This window comes from Pimephales promelas, chromosome 14 (genome assembly GCF_988280905.1).
Source record: "Pimephales promelas chromosome 14, fPimPro1.hap1.1, whole genome shotgun sequence".
Lineage (NCBI taxonomy): Eukaryota > Metazoa > Chordata > Actinopteri > Cypriniformes > Leuciscidae > Pimephales > Pimephales promelas.
The window spans coordinates 5,618,981-5,640,988 of NC_142782.1; the positions used below are offsets into that span (position 1 = coordinate 5,618,981).

The 22,008-nt window shown below is 38.2% G+C and overlaps 1 protein-coding gene across 1 annotated transcript in view; it reads left to right on the forward strand.

Annotated features, from left to right (window-relative positions):
- The first annotated feature begins 2,698 nt into the window (after positions 1-2,698).
- The window catches only part of prickle3 (prickle homolog 3), a 52,826-nt gene continuing 33,516 nt past the window's right edge, over positions 2,699-22,008 (forward strand). Inside the window, exons 1-2 of the mRNA XM_039688967.2 lie at positions 2,699-2,942; positions 13,026-13,108. Of these exons, the coding sequence (XP_039544901.2) occupies positions 2,901-2,942; positions 13,026-13,108 (125 nt within the window). The 5' untranslated portion in view covers positions 2,699-2,900. The remainder of the gene's footprint in view (positions 2,943-13,025; positions 13,109-22,008) is intronic.

Sequence of the window (22,008 nt, forward strand, 5' to 3'; positions counted from 1 at the left end):
ACTGTAAGATTAATGAACAGCTGTTAAAGAAGCCACCATTTATGAAGCAACAGAAAGCTGTTGGTATCCAAAGAGTCAGTACTATCGTTCTGGTTAGGAGGCTTTTGTTACCACAAATAGTTTGTCAGATTGGTTGGTTACTATTACAATTTAGTATGAGATGGGGCTAATAAACATGTCAGATAAAACTGACTGCTGCAAAACTATTTTCAAAAGAGTCGTCTTCCAATTCTTTACTAGAGAAAGGTCCAGTGAAGTCATTTTATTATTATTATTATTATTATTACGTTGTGTTGGAAAACTGGATCCAATTCAGTCTGGTGCTGTTGTGTTTTTTTGTTTTTCTTTTTTATCTGAAGAAACATTAAAGCTTAAGCTTTTTATGGTGTAAAACTTCACCATATCTTGTAATTCTTGTGTTTTTTTTTTTGTCTAAAATAAGTTAATTGTCTTATAATAATTATAATATAATAATAATAAGTTAGTTTTTAGTGATTTCAAACAGGATTTGTATCAGTAACATGCTCAGGTGCATCCAGTCTAGAAAAAGTCAGTTTTCAGTCAATTTAAAGGGATTTTCTAATTGAAAAGGACCCTAATATCTTCTAAGGTGGTACAAATTTTTACTTTAACAAGTATTAGGGGTGTAACAATATATCGTGTCACAACATATAACAATGCAACAATATGTATCGAAGTAACCTGGTTGCCTTAAAATTTTAAGTTGATTGAACTGGAAAAAGTGAGTTAATACAATTGATAGAGATTGATTTAATCATCAGAAACTTAAAATATTAAGTTATCTCAACTATAAATTATTTAAGTCGATTTGACAAAAGAAAAAATGTTGTGATAACAAATCTTAAAAAATATATATTTTTTTTACAGTGTGAGGGTAACGTTACACCCCTAGTTTGTCGAATATGTTCATTTTTATTCATCTTTCTTACATTTTGACATTTAACTGGTTACCTCAAAGGTTGCTCACTATCTCAGTGCCACAAGTGTTCTCTTTTTAATTCTAATAATAAACCGATTCCATTCAACCCTATTGATGTAAGAAATACTAAAACAGCTTTCACAGTTTGTCATCATTTTCAGGAAATATCATGAATAAAAACTGTTTACTCAACTGTGTAATAAGAAATGATTGTTTTGACGTGCCTTGAAAGAGATCATTGAGGAGTATTTGGACTGCCAGCTTCTTCAGTGCTTCTAATATGCAGTTGGTCGTCTTCATGCTTAGATAAGCAGCACTTCTGAAACAGGAAACTATCATTCTCACCTAACACCTGATTGTTGTAATGGCATATGCACAACAGTTGTAGTATTACTGTAAAACATAGGGAGTTTGTCTAAGTCAGAGATTCATGAATCTTCCATTTTTGTAAAACCATAATCTAGAGTGTAAGCAAGTGTTTTATCTTAACCATTGATTTATAGCATGTATCAAGTGTTGTAACCATTTTAATTTATAAATTCGGATTTATGAAGACTGTTTGCCTGTTTCCTCTCATGTCTATTTGTTTTTGCAGCCTCAGCTCTGACTGCCTGACAGCATTTATTTGTGAGATGGTCAGAAATGCCATCAGTTTTGAAAAAAAAAAAAGAAAGAAAAAAAAAAAGATTAACTCAGGATGTTCTGCTCTTTTAAAACGGACGTATTTTTAGACCTTTTTTTTCTTTCCATATTTTTTGTTGCCGGAATAAATAATTCTGCAGGATTAAAGTCCCTGTCTAAATTGGTGTTAACATTCAATAAAAGGCTGTTATAACGTATTCAACTTTTACAAATGTGTGTACCCTTTCATTTGAATGAAGACGAGTGAAGTGAGTGAAGAATACTGTGCGCACAGCGCCACCTGCTGGAGTGTTACGGATGGTTTCGACTGCCAATAATAATACATTTGCTACACAAATTTACTTTAAATATAAAAATGAGAGAGAATGATTTAAAAGAAAAGAAGAATTCACTATATTCAATGATAGACAGCTATTGGAGAAAATGTGACAAATATGTGTCACTAGATGGCAGCATTTACGTACAATCATTGAAATACTGAGGAGTTTACTGTAGGCTTTGCTTGCAAGGTAAAGAGACCAATATGTTTGGTAAAGACTTGTGAAAATGCTATTCATTTTATGGGGGGATAGCTTAAAAGATAGCTTAAAAAATATATGCTACAATACCGTTCAGAAGTTAAGAATGATGATTTTATTTATTTGTTTGTGAAGCAATACATTTGGATTCAAGGATCATGTAACAGTAGACATGAGTACTTGATGATAAAAAAATTATTTTTTAAATATAAAAATTGATAGAATACATATAGAACATTATTTTAAAGAGTAATAAAAAAGTAGATAGATAGATAGATAGATAGATAGATAGATAGATAGATAGATAGATAGATAGATAGATAGATAGATAGATAGATAGATAGATAGATAGATAGATAGATAACAACAGATGAGTAGGCGGCTGTAGGGCTATGAATAAAACTGAATAGCCTAACAAACCCTAATCACACTTTACACCACTATAACCTACACACAATATACGTATTTATAATCGCTAAAACTAGTCAAAAACAAATACGCTAAGGGGTTTTCATTGAGAAACAGAATGTTTTTGTGATGGGAGTCTGAGGTACAGTAGGGGGTGGTCCTGACTCCTGAATCCTGATACTACAGTTAAACACTTGTCCTGTAGGTGTAGCCCGTCTGGTTACACGCTCTTACGGGCAACTTCTGGAGGAGTTGTTACCAGCACACAGAGATCTACAGGCCAAAAACCAGACCCTCGGACCCTCGAGACGAGCAAGAAGAAGTCACGTTAGGTTCAAGGAAACTTCAGGGGACACATGAGAATGCGCGCGTGAATCCCCACAGCCGCCGACATGTTCACGCGCGGATCAAAAAAGCGACGCTCCAATCGCTCGGTAAGTCGCTCTCGTGTCGTGGCATCCCGCTTTTAACATTATCTAAAGGCATTTGATTCTTTTCTACAGTCTGTCCTCAGGTATTTGAATGAACGCAGTGTGGTTTGGTGTTTTAAAGGTCATTTTAAACCTATCGTGCTGCTTTGATGGTCGAAAGTTACTTTTGTGTCACCCACTTATTTACCTGAGGAGACTGCTTTCATCGGGCATGGAGTAGCCGATAGGTTTCATGTTATAACTTAACTTGCACTCCTATATTTACTTTTAATTGTATCCTCTGTAAGTTTTGCATATAGCCTATAGTTATCAGTCATTATTTTACCCTTAATCATTAATGTGACATATTTTTTTGTGATCATGTTAACTGTTGCATTTTGGAGGCGTGGCTTCTTTGTGCCTACGTCACCGTTACCTGTGCAGGTGACGACATCGTTTGAGGAGACCGTTTCATAATAATACATGTTTTAGTATGTCAATTTATTACACTGAATTTACCCAAATAATGTGTTTAGTTTGTCTAAAACAACAAATGAGGTCTAATCCAAACGTATACTTGATTATGTTATTTAAGTCTACAAGAATTATAGCACGGATTCATTTCACAATCTTGAATTTTATGTGTCATATTCTACAGTTAAGAATATTACAAAAACGTTAGCCCGTACCTAGCGTCAGTAAGCAATGCTTCATGTTAAGCTTTGTAATGTGTTGTTTTCCTTTCTGAAGGTAGTGCTTAGCTTACCATTGAGGAAACATTCCTTAAATGTCCGGGACAAAAAGTAAACACAACCTAAAAACATCAGGACATGCTTAGGCCAATATTCATTGAAGATGCTAATTGGATTAGAATAGTAAATAGATTAGAACAGGAAACTCTTTGTTTCCTGAAGCGGCTCTCTGTAATGTTTTGATTCAGAGCTGTACCAGATGGTCTTAATGGTGAAATAATGCATCTTAAAATGAAATTTTGTCCTATTAAATTTGACCAGGATTCACAAGCAAGTTTCTTTGACACTCAGCCAGTGTTTTCTTTTCTCAAACACCCCCTTGTAAGTGTCTTACTAGTTGTAATGTCCTACTCGGAACAGACCACTGATCTGAGCATGAGGAAACAATGATGGTGGGCCTTTAAAAAAGTGTCTTTTAAAAGCTTTTGACCTCTTGTAACTGTTGTCATGGTCACAATCGAGAGGAAATTTCCCCTGAGGGTGTGGACAGGAAGACACCCAGAGAGCTTCCTGTCTCACCGCGAGAGACGGGACATAAAACCGTCAGGTCATCGTATGTTTCTCCACATAGTGTGTACACGTCATAGTTTGTTTTGATTTATTCTTTTTCACGTTATCTTTTCTCTGCAAATGTAATCTGCACAATAACCTTTGAGATAACTCTGCTAAACTAAGTCATTGTTTTGTCTGTATGAAAGTATTTTTTGGATGTTCGTTGCCCTGTTACGTTCTGTTCTTCCTTTACTTGCATTTTTATCCTTTTCTTTGCATTTCACACAGAACGCATTTTTCCGCTGCTCTTTCCCATTGTTTTTTAATGTAAACGTTCAGTTTTGCAGCATCTTGCGCATGACATGGCATTCTAAATAAGCTAATTTTAAAGTTAAAATAAGTTTATTTTTAGTAGCCCTTGTGTTACTAGCACTTACGTGCATCACTTTCATTTCATTACATTAATCACTTTCCTTACTTAGTAATGCGTTGCTTTTAGCACTTTTATGATTACCTACCTTATATTACTTTTTTGTTCTTTACTTTTCTTTACTTTCCATACTTGCATATTTAAAAAAATTAAGTAACCTGGTTGCCTTAAAATTTCAAGTTGATTGAACTGGAAAAAGTGAGTTAATGCAATGAAGGAGATTGATTTAATCATCAGAAACTCAAAATAATAAGTTATCTGAACTAAATAAATTATTTAAGTTGATTTGACAAAAGAAAAAATGTTGTGATAACAGATCTTGAAAATATTTTTTTACAGTGTTCCAAATTTGTGTTTTGTGCTAGGGTAGGGAATTGAAAATCGATTTCTATTCTGGAATCGAATACTTGAGGTCAGGATTTAGATAGTTGTTATAAAGTTAAAATTTCGATTCCTCGCTTTGTGAGCATTTCGATGTGATTTTAAACCAACCATTCATTTAATTACTAAGTGTTTGTCTTCCATAATGCTTGAAATTTATATTAGTTAGACTAGGCTAGTTGTTTTTCTATGGTATTTTTAGACCACAGGTAATCCTTGCGTTCCTTCCTTGTTCTTTAGCCTGTTGATTTTTGTTCTTGATATTAAGTTACAATTAAATGTTTTGGAATCAGACTAAATGTGAACGATATCTAAGGTTTTTTGTTTCTTTACCTTATTGGAATCGGAATTGTTAAAATTCAAGCGGTACCCAACCCTAGTTCTTGCTTTAGCTATAATAGAACAAATTACCTTCTTTAATAACCATACTGTAGGTTTGTTTTTTTCCTTGTGTTTCTTTTAGTACGTTTGTTACTTTCCTTATTTGCATTACTTTGGGAATTTTGGTTATTTTCAGTTCTTGAGTTACTTTAGGGCTTTTCACACATTAAATGGTTAACCCTGGGTCATTCTGAACTGCAGGTAAACAGAATTATCTTGCTTTATGTTTCACACTGCTCATAAAATACCCGGGGTTAACAATTAATCCTGGGTATTCATAAACTGACTTTTCACATTGTACATTCCTAAACCCCAGGTTAACGATCTTATTTGCATATTTGCGGGGTCATGAACGCAGCACGCGACCATTCCTCTCGCATTGCGTATCCTCTTATTGCTGACAATACTATTGAGTTCATGTGATTGGATGCTTGCTTACTTTGGACTGTAAGAATTAATAAAACAGTCTCTTATTTTATAAAAAGTTGACACATTTTCTGTCAGTATTTGATATTTTTCCTCTCAAATGCTGAATTTACTGTTTATATAAAATGCACAATGTTTCCGTGACTGTACAAAGCACGCAAATATGTAGGCGATTGGTTATCGGTTAGTAAGCGTTTAGCTTTAACGTTCTAACACCGCAACGTTTCACACTGTACAAGTTTGGCACCGCATTGCGTGGTCAAAGACTAATTTATACTTCTGCATCGAACTCATGCCGTTTCTATGTCGTAGGCGTAATGTTACAAAACGTTTTTCTACGCGGACCACAAGCGCCGTGATTTCGTAGCCTACAGTGTAGAGCAGTGTTTCCCAACCTTTCTTTGTCTGAGACCCCCTTTTTCCCAAGAAAATATTTTAGGGCCCCCCTAAAATTATCGGTCTTGCAAGCTTGCAGCAAGAATGACAAAACATGTTGTTTTTAAGCAAACGGTATGTTTACTTTAACCAGATATGTTTATGCACAAATAATAGCCTGTAATATTGAAAATACAATAACAAAAACATCGGTATAGGCCCTTTGTAATTTAAAAACGTATAATGGCCTTATTTGAATTGCAAAAATTTTCACAGTGGTATGTAGGTAAAAAAAATTAAGAATATACGCTATTACTAAATGACTGCTGTCTGGGGCCTCAATACTTGCAAGTTATTTGTGAGGCTTTATTTGAGGTTTTATTTTTTATGTTTTTGGCGCTTTAGCGAGCGATAATAAACTTGCGTTTAGTAACATAATTATGCGTCTTTCAGAAGAACGAGTCACGCAGGCACTGAACTTCTCTGCAGCAATCTGAACCAGTATAAAATAGTCCCAATGTAGGTGTACCATAGTGGTTCAGGATAAGACAAAAACACGGATTGAAAAATGGATTCATGATGAACTTGCTCATTATATAAATTTATGTAAATTTTGGACAGAAAAAAAGTTATGGACTTTTATTTAATGCTCATTGCTCAAAGCATTTCAAAATATGACGCGACCCCCCACAAAGCTCGCTGAGGCCCCCTTAAGGCTGTGTGTCCGCCAAAGCATTTTTAGCCAGCTAAAAATGCTAGACGCTCTGGCGCTTGAGAGCATTCTGGCAGCGCAGCGTTTTTTCCGTTGAGACGTTTCGTTGCTATGATACAGAATATCCGCAACACAGTTTACTTGTCACTGATTTTGCAGAAAATTTGTTTCATACTAACAATTTATTTTTCATCCATTTTGTTCAGTTCGCTCTGGTTGATGTCGTTGTACAGAAAGAATGTTGTGACAGTTGGTCAGTGTGATTTAGTCCCGCCCCTCCTCCATTGTGATTGGACGGCTGGGTAAAAATTGACAGTGATGAGCGCTGCGTTTTATCCAAAGTTGAACATTTTTCAGTAAAAAACGCTGGGTGCTCGGCGCTTCAGCGTGAAAAAAAAAAACGCTCAGCGCCTCGTTTCGCTCATGCCGTTTAAAAAACACGGCGCTCCCATTGAAAACAATTGAAAACATACGCCAGGCCAGCCCATTCTCACCCCCAAGGCGTCACCTAAGTAACTGACGCCTTGGGAAGCATTTTGACCATGCTTCAATATCTGACGCTTTAGGCGCCCTTTAGCGTCAGTTAGATGGATAGGCGCGTGGAAAAACACTTTGGTGTACACACGGTCTAAGGTTTGGTGGACACACGGCCTTTGGTGGACACACGGCCTAAGGTTTGGTGGACACACTTCCCAACTCGTGACCCCCCCTGTTGGGAACCGATGTAGAGGATACGCGTTGGTCTGACGCAGTTAAAATCAGCTTTAAGAGCTCCGCAAGAGGGGGTTTCAATGGTTTCCTGTGTGAAAAGCATTACTAACCCCTAAGCGTTACTAACCCCTACTAACCTCTAAATAACAAGTGTGAAACGTTCGTTTACCCAGGGTTAAAAGCGGTGTTTAATACGACTATGATAAACAAGGGTTAAGCGCAGTGTGAAAAGCCCTTTTGGGTATTTCCCAAAAGTCTGTGTAACACTAACTGACTTTTGCTTTAGATTAAGTATATTGGACTGGGATAAATGTCACTGATATATATTTAATAATATAAATTTTATAAAAACAAAAAAACGTAATGTAATTCAAACCCACATTTATCCATAGATTGTTGTCTTATATACTGTACCTGCAATACAATGAAGCCTTCAGTTCTTTCAGTTCATAAGAGTGCATTAAAATCAAATTCATGAACACTACCAGCTTTGGACCTGAATGGCAGGTTACCCTACTAGTTTGATCCCAGATCTTAATTTGCGAATGTGGCAATTTTGTTTTTCTATGAACTCTTGGTCTATCTACAGTTTTGTCTGTACAAGGCGACACATAATAAACGCTTGTGAGATTTTTTTTTCCCCCTCATTCCTCCCCCTTCCTTCTCTCCTATTCCTTCTTTTAAACAGGCGAATGCAATTAACTATTCAGAGAAGAAAAAACACTCAAAGATCCCCTCTCTCTCTCTCTCTCTCTCTCTCTCTCTCTCTCTCTCAGCAGTGAATAGCAATGCTCTGGTCTCGGTTCAGTGAAGTGTTAGAGTTCACTGATCTTACAGGCAGTGTTTGTTTTAGCACGCGTGTTTCCATAGATCTCTCGTTCCTGACGACAAGAGGCCGCCGTCCGGCTGCAGTCCGGCTCTCCCTCACACCCGCTCATCCTGACGGCGCTTTCATAGTACACAAAGCTTATTAGTGTTTCTCGTCTGCATTAATCTTCACTAAGATCTTCAAATTGTGTTTAACAAAAGTGTCAGTGTTGTAGTACTCGAGACTCGGACTCGGTCTCGAGACCATATTTTAATGGTCTTGGTCTTGTCATGGACTCGTGTGCATTTGGACTCGGAATTGACTCGTACTCGAACATTTTTTCTTTTAGGACTCGGAATTATTCCCGAGTCCACTCGAGTTCAATTAAAAATATTTTTCATGATTATTAATGTATGTTAATAAAATATTTCTTTAAATTGATTGACACGCCCAGTGATTGGTGATTTTCTAGTGCGCAACTGCGCATGACAAATTGTAATAAAATTACTTTTAACACCACCTACTATGTGGCCTTTTTACCCTAAACTGATCATATTTTTTAAACTCTAAGTAAATTCAGTAAAAAACTGGTCTCGGTCTCGACTCGGACTCGACCGTCTCTGGTCTCGGACTCGACTCTCTATGGACTCGGTCTTGACTCGGACTCGACTCTCTCTGGTCTCGGTGTCGACTCGGACTCGAGTGAGGTGGTCTCGACTACAACACTGAAAAGTGTATTCTTGTAGCTCATTGTCACTGCATGTACTAACTTGATTTGGTAAATTAAGTGCCTAGTCTATTTTTGTACTAACCCACATGTGTAACAGGTTATCATTTCATGCTTCTACTTTGTTCTCAACACAGTGAAGGTATACTACATACTATAATATACACAACTTGACACCTATTTCTTTCTGTATGTAGCCTATCAGAAGAAGAGAAAGCATGTTAAGACTCTGGGATCGCCCTCAGTGTGTGTGAGAGAGCAAACCAGGTGTTTGAGTTTTATGGCTGTTGTCTTGCCGTATATAGGCACGTCAAAGATTTCAAACACCCTAATCACGTCACTTGGAGTTTTTGAAGAACAAGTTCTCCGTTTTATTGCTTTATTTGTTCCCACAAACAAGCAGAAGACCTTGAGGCTAAACACAGCCTGAAGTGAAGTTGTACAGTAGATAAATCTACTTCTGCTGCATTTCACCTTTGGTACTGTGTGTTTTGTTGGAGAAATTAGTGTTGGATTTCAGACCTGGAGTAAAAACACACAGGGTCCGGGGTCTATAGCAAACACAAGGGCCCCCTTCATAGTAGCCTATCTTGGTGCCACAAGACTTTCTACCACAGGAAAAATGAGTATTTAAAGGGATACATCAGGATTTAGCGTTAAGCTTTGTATTAGTAGAAAACCTGTAGTAATTTTGAAATACCATGCTTTCCACACTCATATCTCCCTGAGACGAGAGATTTATGTATTTTTTGTCTGGAAAAAACATAATTTTGCGTCATCTGAGGATTTTTTGTCCAGAGGCTAAAGATGTCCCGCATGTTCTCAACCCGCCCTTAGAGGGAGATCTCACTCACATAATGAACACACAGTGTCGGCCATCTTTTTTTGGAAGCTAAGCTAGCAGGTTCTTGTTCTGTGGAGAAAGCTGAGTAGTAGGGGTTACCATCCTCTTTTTCCCGGACATGTTCGGCCGTCGATGTCCGGGATTCAGCTTTTGCTTTCTGCTGTCGCCATTCATTGTTTACATGCACAGCTTTTGTTTCAGTCTAACTGAATTCATTCCGATTGGTAAATCTGACTGTAGTGTTTACGTGAACGCTAAACAAGTGATCGGTTGATGTGTGTTTTAACATTGCTAAGGAATTCCCACTCCTCCGTGAGAGATACGAGACCGGTGCGTTTCACAGGTGTCGCTCATCGGTAATCACGCAACCGGCCTCGCGCCGTTCTCCCACGGCCCTCACTCGTCCCGCTCGCCACAGTAAACATGTAAAAAACGAATCCCGGACATTTTGGCCGATCTTGAAACACATTTTCGGGCAGACTCATCATGGACACTCGCTAGAAGCCTAGACTTGTTGTTTAACCTCTGCGCTCTGATACCGGTAGGCGTGGCCTCCTAAGGCAGCGAAGCAAGTGCATTCTGGGAGTTGTTGTCTTTCATCCACATAAGCTAAAAATACATTTTCTGGCTTTTCTCAGTCTAGAAAGCTCCAAATTCAAAAATAATTTCACATTTCTTCTACATAAATGACCCATTTTAAATACACATTCATCTTTCTAGAGGTGAAGTATCCCTTTAAAAACAAATCAAATCTTCAACATACGAAGAGTGTCCACAACAATTATTCTACTGTAGATTTAGTGGACTAAAATATTGTATTTAGTCAACTAAAACTTAAAACAATTCAGATGACTAAAATATGACTAAACTAAATGACATTTTTGTTGAAATTTGCTGTCAAAATCAACAGTTTACATGGCTGAAGCTATTCAATCTGGTTATCACTTTAATAGAGAGGCAAACGCATCTACACCAGTCCAGCTGTTCTCACACTGCAACTGCTGGATGTGTGTACGCTTTGATTAGACACAGCAGATTCATCTCTTGACTTTTGGTGTTTGTTTCTCATGCGCTCCAGTAAATACTAGAACTTAATATCCAGTTCTGGTGCTCCTAAAGGAGAGTTAGGCATCAACCCTGCTAATCCGGCCCTGTTGGACTCGCAGACCTAGAAACACAAATAATCTTATTTGGGATATTAAATGTGTCACCAGCACGTGATATTTTAAAATAAATTACTAGCAACACCAATAAAAATAACCAAGTACTAAAAATACTACTATAATACTAAAAAGTCATTGTTAGATTTAAAAAAAAGTATGCAACACTTTTCAAATAAAATGACCATAATTACCAAGAAAGTTTAATTGTTGTTACAATGTATTTGTTTAAAGGGATAGTTCTCCCAAAAATGAAAATATATTTTGAATTACTTTATTTTAAGATATTTTTTTTATACATGGGGGTGTTATGATTGTTATGATACAATGGATGTCAATGGTCACCAAAAAAATATTCTTCCCAACATCATCTCTTGTGTTTCACAGAATGTTTGAAACAACATAAATGAGTAAATGATGACAGAATTTTGATGGTTTTTTGAGTGAACTCTCCCCTTGATGACATCCGAGTGAATTACCTGGTTGTTTTTAGTATGTTTTAGGTCAGAAAATACACGTCAAAGGACAATGTCAGCTGGACGCATATAGTATACCAGAGAATGTATTTGTACAACACACATGCATGCACTACCCAAAGAGGTACTTTCCTGTTATCCGGACCCCTCCATACCATTTCAGAACTATAGTCATCCCTGATTGGTCTTAACCCCAGTGAGGAGTAGGTTTAGGGGCGGGGTTAGGGGTAGGCCATCGTCCCTGATTGGTCTTAACCCCAGTGACGGGTAGGTTTAGGGGCGGGGTTAGGGGTAGGTCATCGTCCCTGATTGGTCTTAACCCCAGTGAGGGGTAGGTTTAGGGGCGGGGTCAGGGATAGGCCATCGTCTTTTTTTGTTCTTAACCCCAGTGACGGGTAGATTTAGGGGCGGGGTCAGGGGTAGGCCATCGTCCCTGATTGGTCTTAACCCCAGTGACGGGTAGATTTAGGGGCGGGGTTAGGGGTAGGCCATCGTCCCTGATTGGTCTTAACCCCAGTGACGGGTAGGTTTAGGGGCGGGGTCAGGGGTAGGCCATCGTCCCTGATTGGTCTTAACCCCAGTGACGGGTAGATTTAGGGGCGGGGTCAGGGGTAGGCCATCGTCCCTGATTGGTCTTAACCCCAGTGAGGGGTAGGTTTAGGGGCGGGGTCAGGGGTAGGCCATCGTCCCTGATTGGTCTTAACCCCAGTGAGGGGTAGGTTTAGGGGCGGGGTCAGGGGTAGGCCATCGTCCCTGATTGGTCTTAACCCCAGTGAGGGGTAGGTTTAGGGGCGGGGTCAGGGGTAGGCCATCGTCCCTGATTGTTCTTAACCCCAGTGACGGGTAGTTTAGGGGCGGGGTCAGGGGTAGGCCATCGTCCCTGATTGGTCTTAACCCCAGTGACGGGTAGATTTAGGGGCGGGGTCAGGGGTAGGCCATCGTCCCTGATTGGTCTTAACCCCAGTGAGGGGTAGGTTTAGGGGCGGGGTTAGGGGTAGGCCATCGTCCCTGATTGGTCTTAACCCCAGTGACGGGTAGATTTAGGGGCGGGGTTAGGGGTAGGCCATCGTCCCTGATTGGTCTTAACCCCAGTGAGGGGTAGGTTTAGGGGCGGGGTTAGAGGTAGGCAATCGTGGGGTCCGGATAACAGGAAAGTACCCCCAAAGAACATATTTGTTAATTTTAACTTTATTTTAGCTTAATCTGATTCCATAACATTTTCTGAAAGTACACATTTTCACAAGTTTTTGTTATGACATCAGCAGAGAGATTCACTCTAAAATTGTACATGGTGGGACGTCATTGTTTGTTTCAGTGCCGGTCCTAGACTTCTTGGGATTGTGCTCTCACGCTTATTTGCCCTGTTTAGAAAATCTGGCCCTATAAATGATGAAGTAAATAATACTGAAAATGTCTGTATTCTCTGTGGCAGGCCGAGGATGAGGATCCAGACAGGGGGCAGCCATGTATGCGCTGTGGAGATCAGTGTCCTGGCTTCCGCATGCACGGATGGAGGTAAGACAGGAGCGCTAAAACTGCTCCAAACTAGATCCTTCCTTCCTTTTTGCTGGCAGTTTTATTCACATGAAAATGATGAGAGCCAGATTCTAATGAACACATTTGTTATGAGCGCAACAGCTCAATCATCGTGTATACTAACCACCAGGCCACAGATCCCACCCTTGACTTGCTCTCGAAGGACATTCGTCCCAGGCCTGACAATCTGCAGACGGAAACATAACATCCTCAGACATAACACCTCGGATTGTTGTTTTAGTTATGCATTTGTTTTGAAATTAAGTTCCTAGAGGAAAAGGAAAGCGTGGAAGACAGTGCTGATTAACTGCAGTCTGTCAGGAAAAGATTCGTGTGCGCGTTGTGTGAGACCTGGGATTTCTGTGTGTAACACAAGACGTCTAATCATATTTCCAGAGCAGTAATGAGAGCCGCACAGTGTTTACACTAACCACTCTTCACTGTACGCCATTAGACAAGCCATCTCCGCTCTCATATGCTATCGTCATCTGCATGATCCTTGATTTTTGCTCCTGGGATTAAGTTTATGAGGCAGCCAACATTATCCACACTTCAAATATATTCCATATTCAGATAAGTCCCATAATGTGGAGTCCCGTTGACCAGTAAATGCAATATTTCTGAAGTCATGGCTACTATATATATATGAAGAGTTCAGATGCAAAAGCCTCTAAATGCCATTTGAATTTTTCTTCTTTAATGATGATTTTTATCAAACTTGTATATTTAAGTTCAGTAATTTCACTTAAATAACAATTAATAGGTAATTATCATTGCCATTTAAGTGAAATCACTGAACTTAAATATACAAGCTTGATAAAAATGATCATTCTAGAAGAAAATTTCAAATGGCATTTAGAGGCTTTTGCATCTGAACTCTTCATATATATATATATATATATCTCAGAGCCAGTTCAGAGCTGTAGATTATGTTAATCCATCAGATTAATTTTAGATGTCAGAAATAAGAATCCAAAGGGTGGTTTGTGACGTTAATACATGCCAGCTGTTGATCTTTTTTTTCTGTGTTTTCTCAACAAAAAAAAAACAATCGCAAATATACCATGCTGTAGTTTAGCTGTGTTTGATGTCTCTTTTTTCAGAAAGCAGATGAATTGACTGATTGATAGTTTGATTATGGCAATTACTTTTTGTTGTGCACCAATTTACCACTGTAAAAATCCCTAAAGAATTGCCCAAATAGCACTTTTATCTTGTCGTGGAGTCTAGAAAAGATGTTTAAGTCCCTCCCCTTCCGGTCGACCACCATGGGACCTTATTTCGTAAAAATATCGTATGGTAGTCAATGTCGAAAGACAACAAATATTATGATCTCGTTTGAAGTGCGCCCTGAATTACACATATGATGTTTGTCAATTTAAAAGATACATTTTAAAGTAAAGAAAGTCACAGTTTGATATAAAACCGTTGAGGTATAAGCCTGTGAAAATACGTAATTACAAAGACTACAAACCCCAAAGGTGCACATTTACTCTCAATGAATGAAGCTAACTTTACTGAGGCCCCGTCCACACTACTGCGTTTTCGTTTAAAAACTGAGAATTAAAACGAATACAATCTCCATCCACACCACCGTTTTATCTGCGTATAAGAATTGATCTCCGTCCACATTAAAATGACTGAAAACGTGGATCACGTGACCATTCACCAACACTGGGCATGCCGGTGTAAACAGTGGCTGACGAATCAGGGAAGGACATGTCATGACCAATTACACCCAATCATAGAGCAGAGCGTCAGACTCCTCCGTTTTATTCCGTCTTCACTAAAACGCCCTCCGGAGATTCAAAATGCAAAACGGATCTGCGACGTTTTTTCCGGTTAAGTGTAGATGGGAGGTGCAAATGTAGCAAAAGGTCTCCATTTTTAAACGAAAACGCAGTAGTGTGGACGGGGCCTGAGGCTAATGTCTGTCATTGTTTCTATAGTCTTACGTTATAATCGTAACGTTACGCCGCGTTTGTACCAGACTGCACACACACACACACACACGAGCAGCGGATCTTGCTCGTTGTTTCGCTTCCCGGGAGATGTAGTTCATTGAGCGATTTTCACATAAAACTAAATGTTACTCTTCTGTTTTATGACAAACTGCGCCGTTTTTGACTTTCAGAATTATCTTTTAAGTTGACAAACATCATATGTGTAATTGAGGGCACAGTTCAGACGGAATAAAAACATAAGTTGTCTCTCGCCATTGACTACCACATATTTTTTCCAAAATAAGGTCCACTGAGCCGGAAGCGGAGGGGCGGGACTTAGGCTCTCTATTGGTCACATGACCAACCGAATACCAGATGCTTTTGTGATGGGCATCAGAAAATGGCATCTGTTTTTGTAAGCTTTTGCTTTTGTGTGATGATACATCCACACATCAGTATGCCGTCCAACACTGTATCGGCCAGAATAACATAAAATATAACAAAACAGTACTTACGCACCTTTATTATGTATTTGACTGAAAGTACAGTAGTCAACATCTGATGTGGATCAAAAAACTTTATCAAAAGACAAGAATGGGTATTATTTGAAATTCATGTATAACTTTGAAAGGTTTTGATCCACTTCAAATGTGGACTACTACAAACATTTGTCCTCACAGTCAGTTCAGATTCGGACCATGTTTTAAAACACACACACACACACACACACACACACACACACACACACACACACACACACACACACACACACACACATACTCGTATGCTTCAGAAACACTTACCTTCATCTGCCAGCGGGTGTGTGAAGAAGCCAGACAATGACCTGGAACGAATGCAAAAGGACATGAAGCATTCCAGTGAGTTCAAGTGTATGTGTGTGTGTGTGTGTGTGTCAGATAGCTGTATGTTGGGGGAAAATTGTCTTTAGAAGTTAGATAAAATCTTCAAAGTTGAATGATTAATGAATTAAGTAAATAATAGCTCAAACTATTTAAAATTGTTTTAAGCAATTGAAATAAATTAATGTATTAAAATAAACTTAAAAAAAAATGTTGCCTTGGCAACTTCAAGTTAAAGTAAATCCTAAAACTGAAATACAAATTAAATTAAAGCGAAATGAATATTTAAACGAAAAATGACAAAGGTAAATTAAAAAACAATTAAACCTAAAATATATAAAAATAAAAGATAATTAAAAACCCATGAAAGCTTGATATAGTGTGCAGAAATATAGCCAGATCTAGTTACAGTTTCAGATGCAAAAAATAGATTTTTGCAGGATTGCCTAATGAATAATTAATTTCTGATGGAATTTGGTTGTGCATCAATGAACTATAAAGTAATTTGAGGCTTAAAAATCAGCTTATTTTTTATCAAACTGCGTGTCTTATGTGGTAATGATCATTCTTTGTACTAAAGTCATACTGCAGTTTCATGTAACACACACACACACACACTTAAAAAGAACAACATTCATTTGAAATAGATTTTTTTGTGACAATCAAAGTCTTTACTGCTTTATCTATATTTTTGATTTCTTTTTACTTCAAATAATTACTGACCCATATATATTCACACACACACACACACACATGCATTTTTTTGCTATATTTATAATTGTAGTATTTTTTTCATATAGGTATATCAAATAAAATGGTATTTATAGGGATCTTTTTAGCCTCTTCAGCCTCTTTTTAAGGGATGTATCAGGGTCCTTCTGCTGTAAATGAATATGCGCATGACTTCTTTTCTTACTTTAAATTAGTGGGACAGCACTAGCTTTTGGCATTGTTGGTGTATTTAACTCCCCAGTGTGTGTGTGTGTGTGTGTGTGTGTGTCTGCTCTGTGTAAATGAACAGAGCAGAAAGTCCCCATAAATCTTCTTACTGCACTCTTCACTCTCATGCCTGCGCTTCTGTCCAGAGTCATACATCAACATTAGTCCAAATCTAATCTGTTGCCCATTCAAGTGAATCACTATTCAAATGCTACAATATAATCCAGAGCACAGAAACAATCACGTCTAGATCTGCACTACATCATTTTAATCTGACAATGTGTTGCTTTAATCCACTGTTTCCCAACCTTTTTTTTTTTTTTTGCCACAGCACAGTTTTGATATGTCAAAAATCCCACTGCACACCACTAACCACTAAAGTACAAAAACTGCACAAACATGCATTGCTACAAATGTCATATTAAAAGTATATATATTACTCGCATTCAATGTGAAACTTGAACTGGAATCAAATATGAACACAATAAGGTCATACAGTTAGTAAAACAAATTTACACATCGTCTCTGTCGGGTGGAAACCTCATGTTTTTTTTTTTAAATAATAATTAAACAGTGTCATCAAAGTTGGTAATGTGGCTTTAAAATTGGTCAGACATGCATGTGTCATTATAATTATAACATTTGATGAGAATCAAGCTCAAATGGAGTTACATAAGTATATGTGTATATAAAGTTTATCATACACTGTCAGAAAAAAGGTACGAAAGCTGTCACAAAAACTTTTGTACCTAAAGGGTGCATATTGGTACCATAATTGTACAAATATGTACCATGAAGGTACCAATATGCACCCTTTAGGTACAAAAGTGTACCTTTTGAAAAAGGTACCGCCCCAGTGACAGCTTTCGTACCTTTTTTTCTGAAAGTGTAGCTATGTGTGCGTTTTTAAATCTCATGACATAAAAGATGAAGTGCTAGCCTATAAGGAAAGCGCTATATGCACAGGATATTTAAAACAGTATATTGGCTACAACTAGACTCTTCTCCTCTCTTCAAATACAAAAAAACATTAGCTTTTATTGGCACAGGGCCCTATTTTAACAATCCAAGCGCAAAGTCTAAAGCTCACGGCGCTAGTACGCTCAGGACATGTCTGAATCCACTTTTGCTAGTTTGACGACGGGAAAAATGGTCGGCACTCCCGGCGTATCCTGTAAACTCTTAATGAGTAATGGGTGTGTTTTGGGTGTAATGTGCAATAAACCAATCAGAGGCTCATCTCCCATTCCCTTTAAAGACAGTTGTGCTCGCCCATGGCGGATTCGCTATTTACATGGCGGTATTTGCCAGCGGAAAGACTGAACGCTTCTCTAGCGAGGAAACGGATCAGCTCGTGCGCGAGGTTAAAGCGTAGCAGATGTACGTATATAGCAGACCATCGACGGGACAAAGTGTATGCGCGTTGTGGATCCGCCTATAGGCGCATATTACTAACCCGCTCTTTAAATAACTAAAGAAATATTGCGCCATTGACTTTAGAGAAGGTTTCAGTCGGTCAATGGCGCAGTCTGTTTCAGTACCTGAAATAGCAAAACACACTTGGGTGTATGATAGGGCCCATAGTGTTTCTTGATTAAAGAAAAATGAGCACTTATTCAAACATCAGTGCTTTTTGTACCATTGCATTGCAAACAAGCAGAGATGTATAAAGTACTAGAAACCTGGACTTGAGTAGAAGATGAAGTGCTCTTTAAAGGAACACTCCGACTTTTTGGGACTTTAGCCTATTCACCTTACCCCCCAGAGTTAGATAAGTCCATACATAGCTTTTTCATCTCCGTGCGTGCTATAAGTCTGTTTGACGCACCCACCGCTAGCCTAGCTTAGCACAAAGACTGGATGTGACTGGTTGCAGCTTTCAGACTAATCCAAATGAGTGACAAAATAACGCAAACGTTTTCCTATTTACATGTTGTGGTTTGTATAGTCACAGAGTGTGCAAATATCAAGGCCATATGAGACACAGACATCTTTTAACCGTATAAATACTATATTTTCTGAAGGCGAAGCACTGCTACTTGGGCAGAGTGATAACAATCACCTGAGACGCACCGTGACGAGGAGCAGAGAGTTCGCTTCGCTCAGTGTTGGAATAAAGAGTCAGCAATTACTAACGTTAGATAGAAAAGCATAGTTTATCATGGGTGTTTGCTTTATTGTATGAGCTGTGACAATAAACAGGGGAGACCAGGTTATACAGTACCATGTTTCATTGATTTCCAACCAAAAACGCACCCAGATTTATAAATATCACATGAATAAATAATTATTATTACAGGAATCAATATATTTTAAATGCATTTTATTAGCTGAACCAAATGTATTCAACAGTAGCCTATATAATACAGTATTGCATTATTACTATAGGATAGAATAAGGGGAAAGTAATAGCACAAATTGTTTTTGCACAATGAACTCACAGCCTATCGTACCCTTTTGCACGCTCAAGTTCGTTATTTCCATGGTTATTTCAAATTTAGGCTACTAGGCGCGCCGCGCGCAGGGTGCAAGTTCAACGCGGTGAACGCGCTCGTTTTTTTCCAAGCGCGTCCGCACCGCATCAAGATAAAAACATATTCATACCCTAATCATATAATAGTGTCACTAACGTTACATTAGATCTGGCTAATGGCACTGTTACAGTAGGTCATCTAAAAACACTTACCTCAGCCGCAGGTGATCCACTTGTCCTGTCTGTGCTATCGATGGGATGGCCGTATCCTTCAGCACATTATGGTCCGTGTGGCAAATTCCATTTTTCAAAATAGTCGTCCATTGAAATGTACCGAGCAAACATAATGTCCCTTGATAATCTTAGGTGTGTTTGGATAAATATCCAGAGTAAGTTAGCCATTTCTTCATCCAGTCAGCGTTTTTAGTTGGAATTCTGTGAAATGGTATTACCTCCCCTGTTTACAGTCGCAGCTATTTACAATAGAGCGAGAACCCATGACTCTAAACTACACTTTTACTATTTATAAATTGCTGACTATGTTACCCAAACACTGAGCGAACTCTCCGCTCCTCACCACGGCGTGTCTCAGGTGATGCGGTTATTACGCCGTCAAAGTAGCAGTGCTTCGCCTTCAGAGAATAGTTCCCAGGTTTTATACGGTTAAAAGATGTCTGTGTCTCATTTGACTTTGTTATTTGTACATTATGTGACTATACAAATCACAACATGTAAATAGGAAAACGTTTGCGTTATTTTGCCACTCATTTGGATTAGTATGAAAGCTGCAACCAGTCACATCGAGTCTTTGTGCTAAGCTAGGCTAGCGGTGGGTGCGTCAAACAGACTTATAGCACGCACGGAGATGAAAAAGGTATGTATGGACTTATCTAACTCTGGGGGTTAAGGTGATTAGGCTAAAGTCCCAAAAAGTCGGAGTGTTCCTTTAAGCACCACACTTAAGTAGAAGTACTAAAGTATTCAACATTTTTTGTACTTAAGTATTGCAAGTAGTTTATTTTAAAATTCACTACTTAAGTACTAAAAGTAAAAGTACAAGTATTGTGTCATGTAATTATTAAAGAAAGCAGTTAAAAAGTTTGAACTAGCAATCAAATAAGGCGCTTTGGCGGGATACAAATTTGCTTTGGCGGCCGCCAAAAAAATGTCATTGCAGGACATCCCCTGCATTAGTTGTCAATGTGTGTGTCAATCAATACCATTACCCTATAAAACTGGCGTGTGATTTAGGCAGCATGAAAGCCAACTTGCAACGAATGATTCGTAAAAAATTTTTTTTTAGCAGAACATTAAAAAAAAATATTGAAGTAAAAGTATTAAATTCATCGAAAATATCGACTGAAGTAAAAGTAGAAGTATGAGAAAAAAAACAATACTCTAGTAGAATACAGATACAGCATTTTAGTACTTAAGTACAGTACTTAAGTAGTTCTACTTCGTTACATCCCTGCAAACAAGCAGAGATGAGGTTCAAACTGCGTGCAGCACAAGGTTTAGTCACAAGCTCTTTACAATCATTTTCATTGGTTAAATATTTGTAAAACCCACATACAGGCGTAAAGGATGACCAATAGCATTGCATTTTAAAAATGTAAAAAAAATTGACAAAATATAGAGATGAGAAGTTTCGGCCTGACAGCGACATAGCATTTATTTATTTATTGAATTTTTGGGGCATTTGATCATTTTCCACGGCACACCTGACAACACTAGTGTGGTTGGGAAACACTGCTTTAATCTACGAAAAGTAGCCTATTCAGATTGTGCTCAACAAGCGTTGCGTAAAAAAAACAACAATGTTCGTTCGTTACAGTGACGTTATTATCCATTGCGGTAACATTTCTTTTTCTCAGATTCTACCCATTCTGCTTCGTTTCCTTTCTTCACAGACTCTTTCCCCCATGTCCACCCGTCTGGCCCCCTATTTTGTGTCCTAATTCCTCCTGTCCGACTAATAAGATTAGTCCTTTCAGGTCCTTCTGCTGCCAAGACTGCAGGAATTGAGCCATCAGACTCTCACACTTACCCTCCTCTCCTCTCTGCATTTCCCTCTTCTGTCTCACTGCTTCTTAATTTAATCATTGTCTTACTCTCTTTTACTCATTCTCATTCCCTTTCATTATGTCACACTCTTTTCATCTTTCTTTAAGTTCAGAGTCGGATCATGTGTTGGGGAGTAACTTAAAGAAGCAATGCTACTTACTATTGATCAGTGTGTTTACAGTTGAGCTTTATTCGAATTTGAATTCCAAAGTGTTTTTATTTATATACACACTACCGTTTAAAAGTTTGGGGGCGGGAAGGTTTGTTAATGTTTTTGAAGAAGTCTCTTATTCTCTGAATTTATTTGATGAAAAATACAGTTAAAACTGTAATATTGTGAAATGTTAAAATAAATAAAAAAATCAAAATCTAAATGCTATGCTAAATAGATGCTTCAATACTCTATCCTGATCATTTTCAGTTTTCGTAATTCCAACTCTTGACTCGCAGTGGTTTTGACGAAACAAGATGACTTTTAAACTGCAGAGGGCGTGGTAGCTGTAGCTCGTATCAAGGGCGTGATGAGCTGAAACCCACTTGCGTCACAAAGAACCGCAAACATCCAATAGGAAAATTCAACTGCAGTAGCCACTGTTCAAA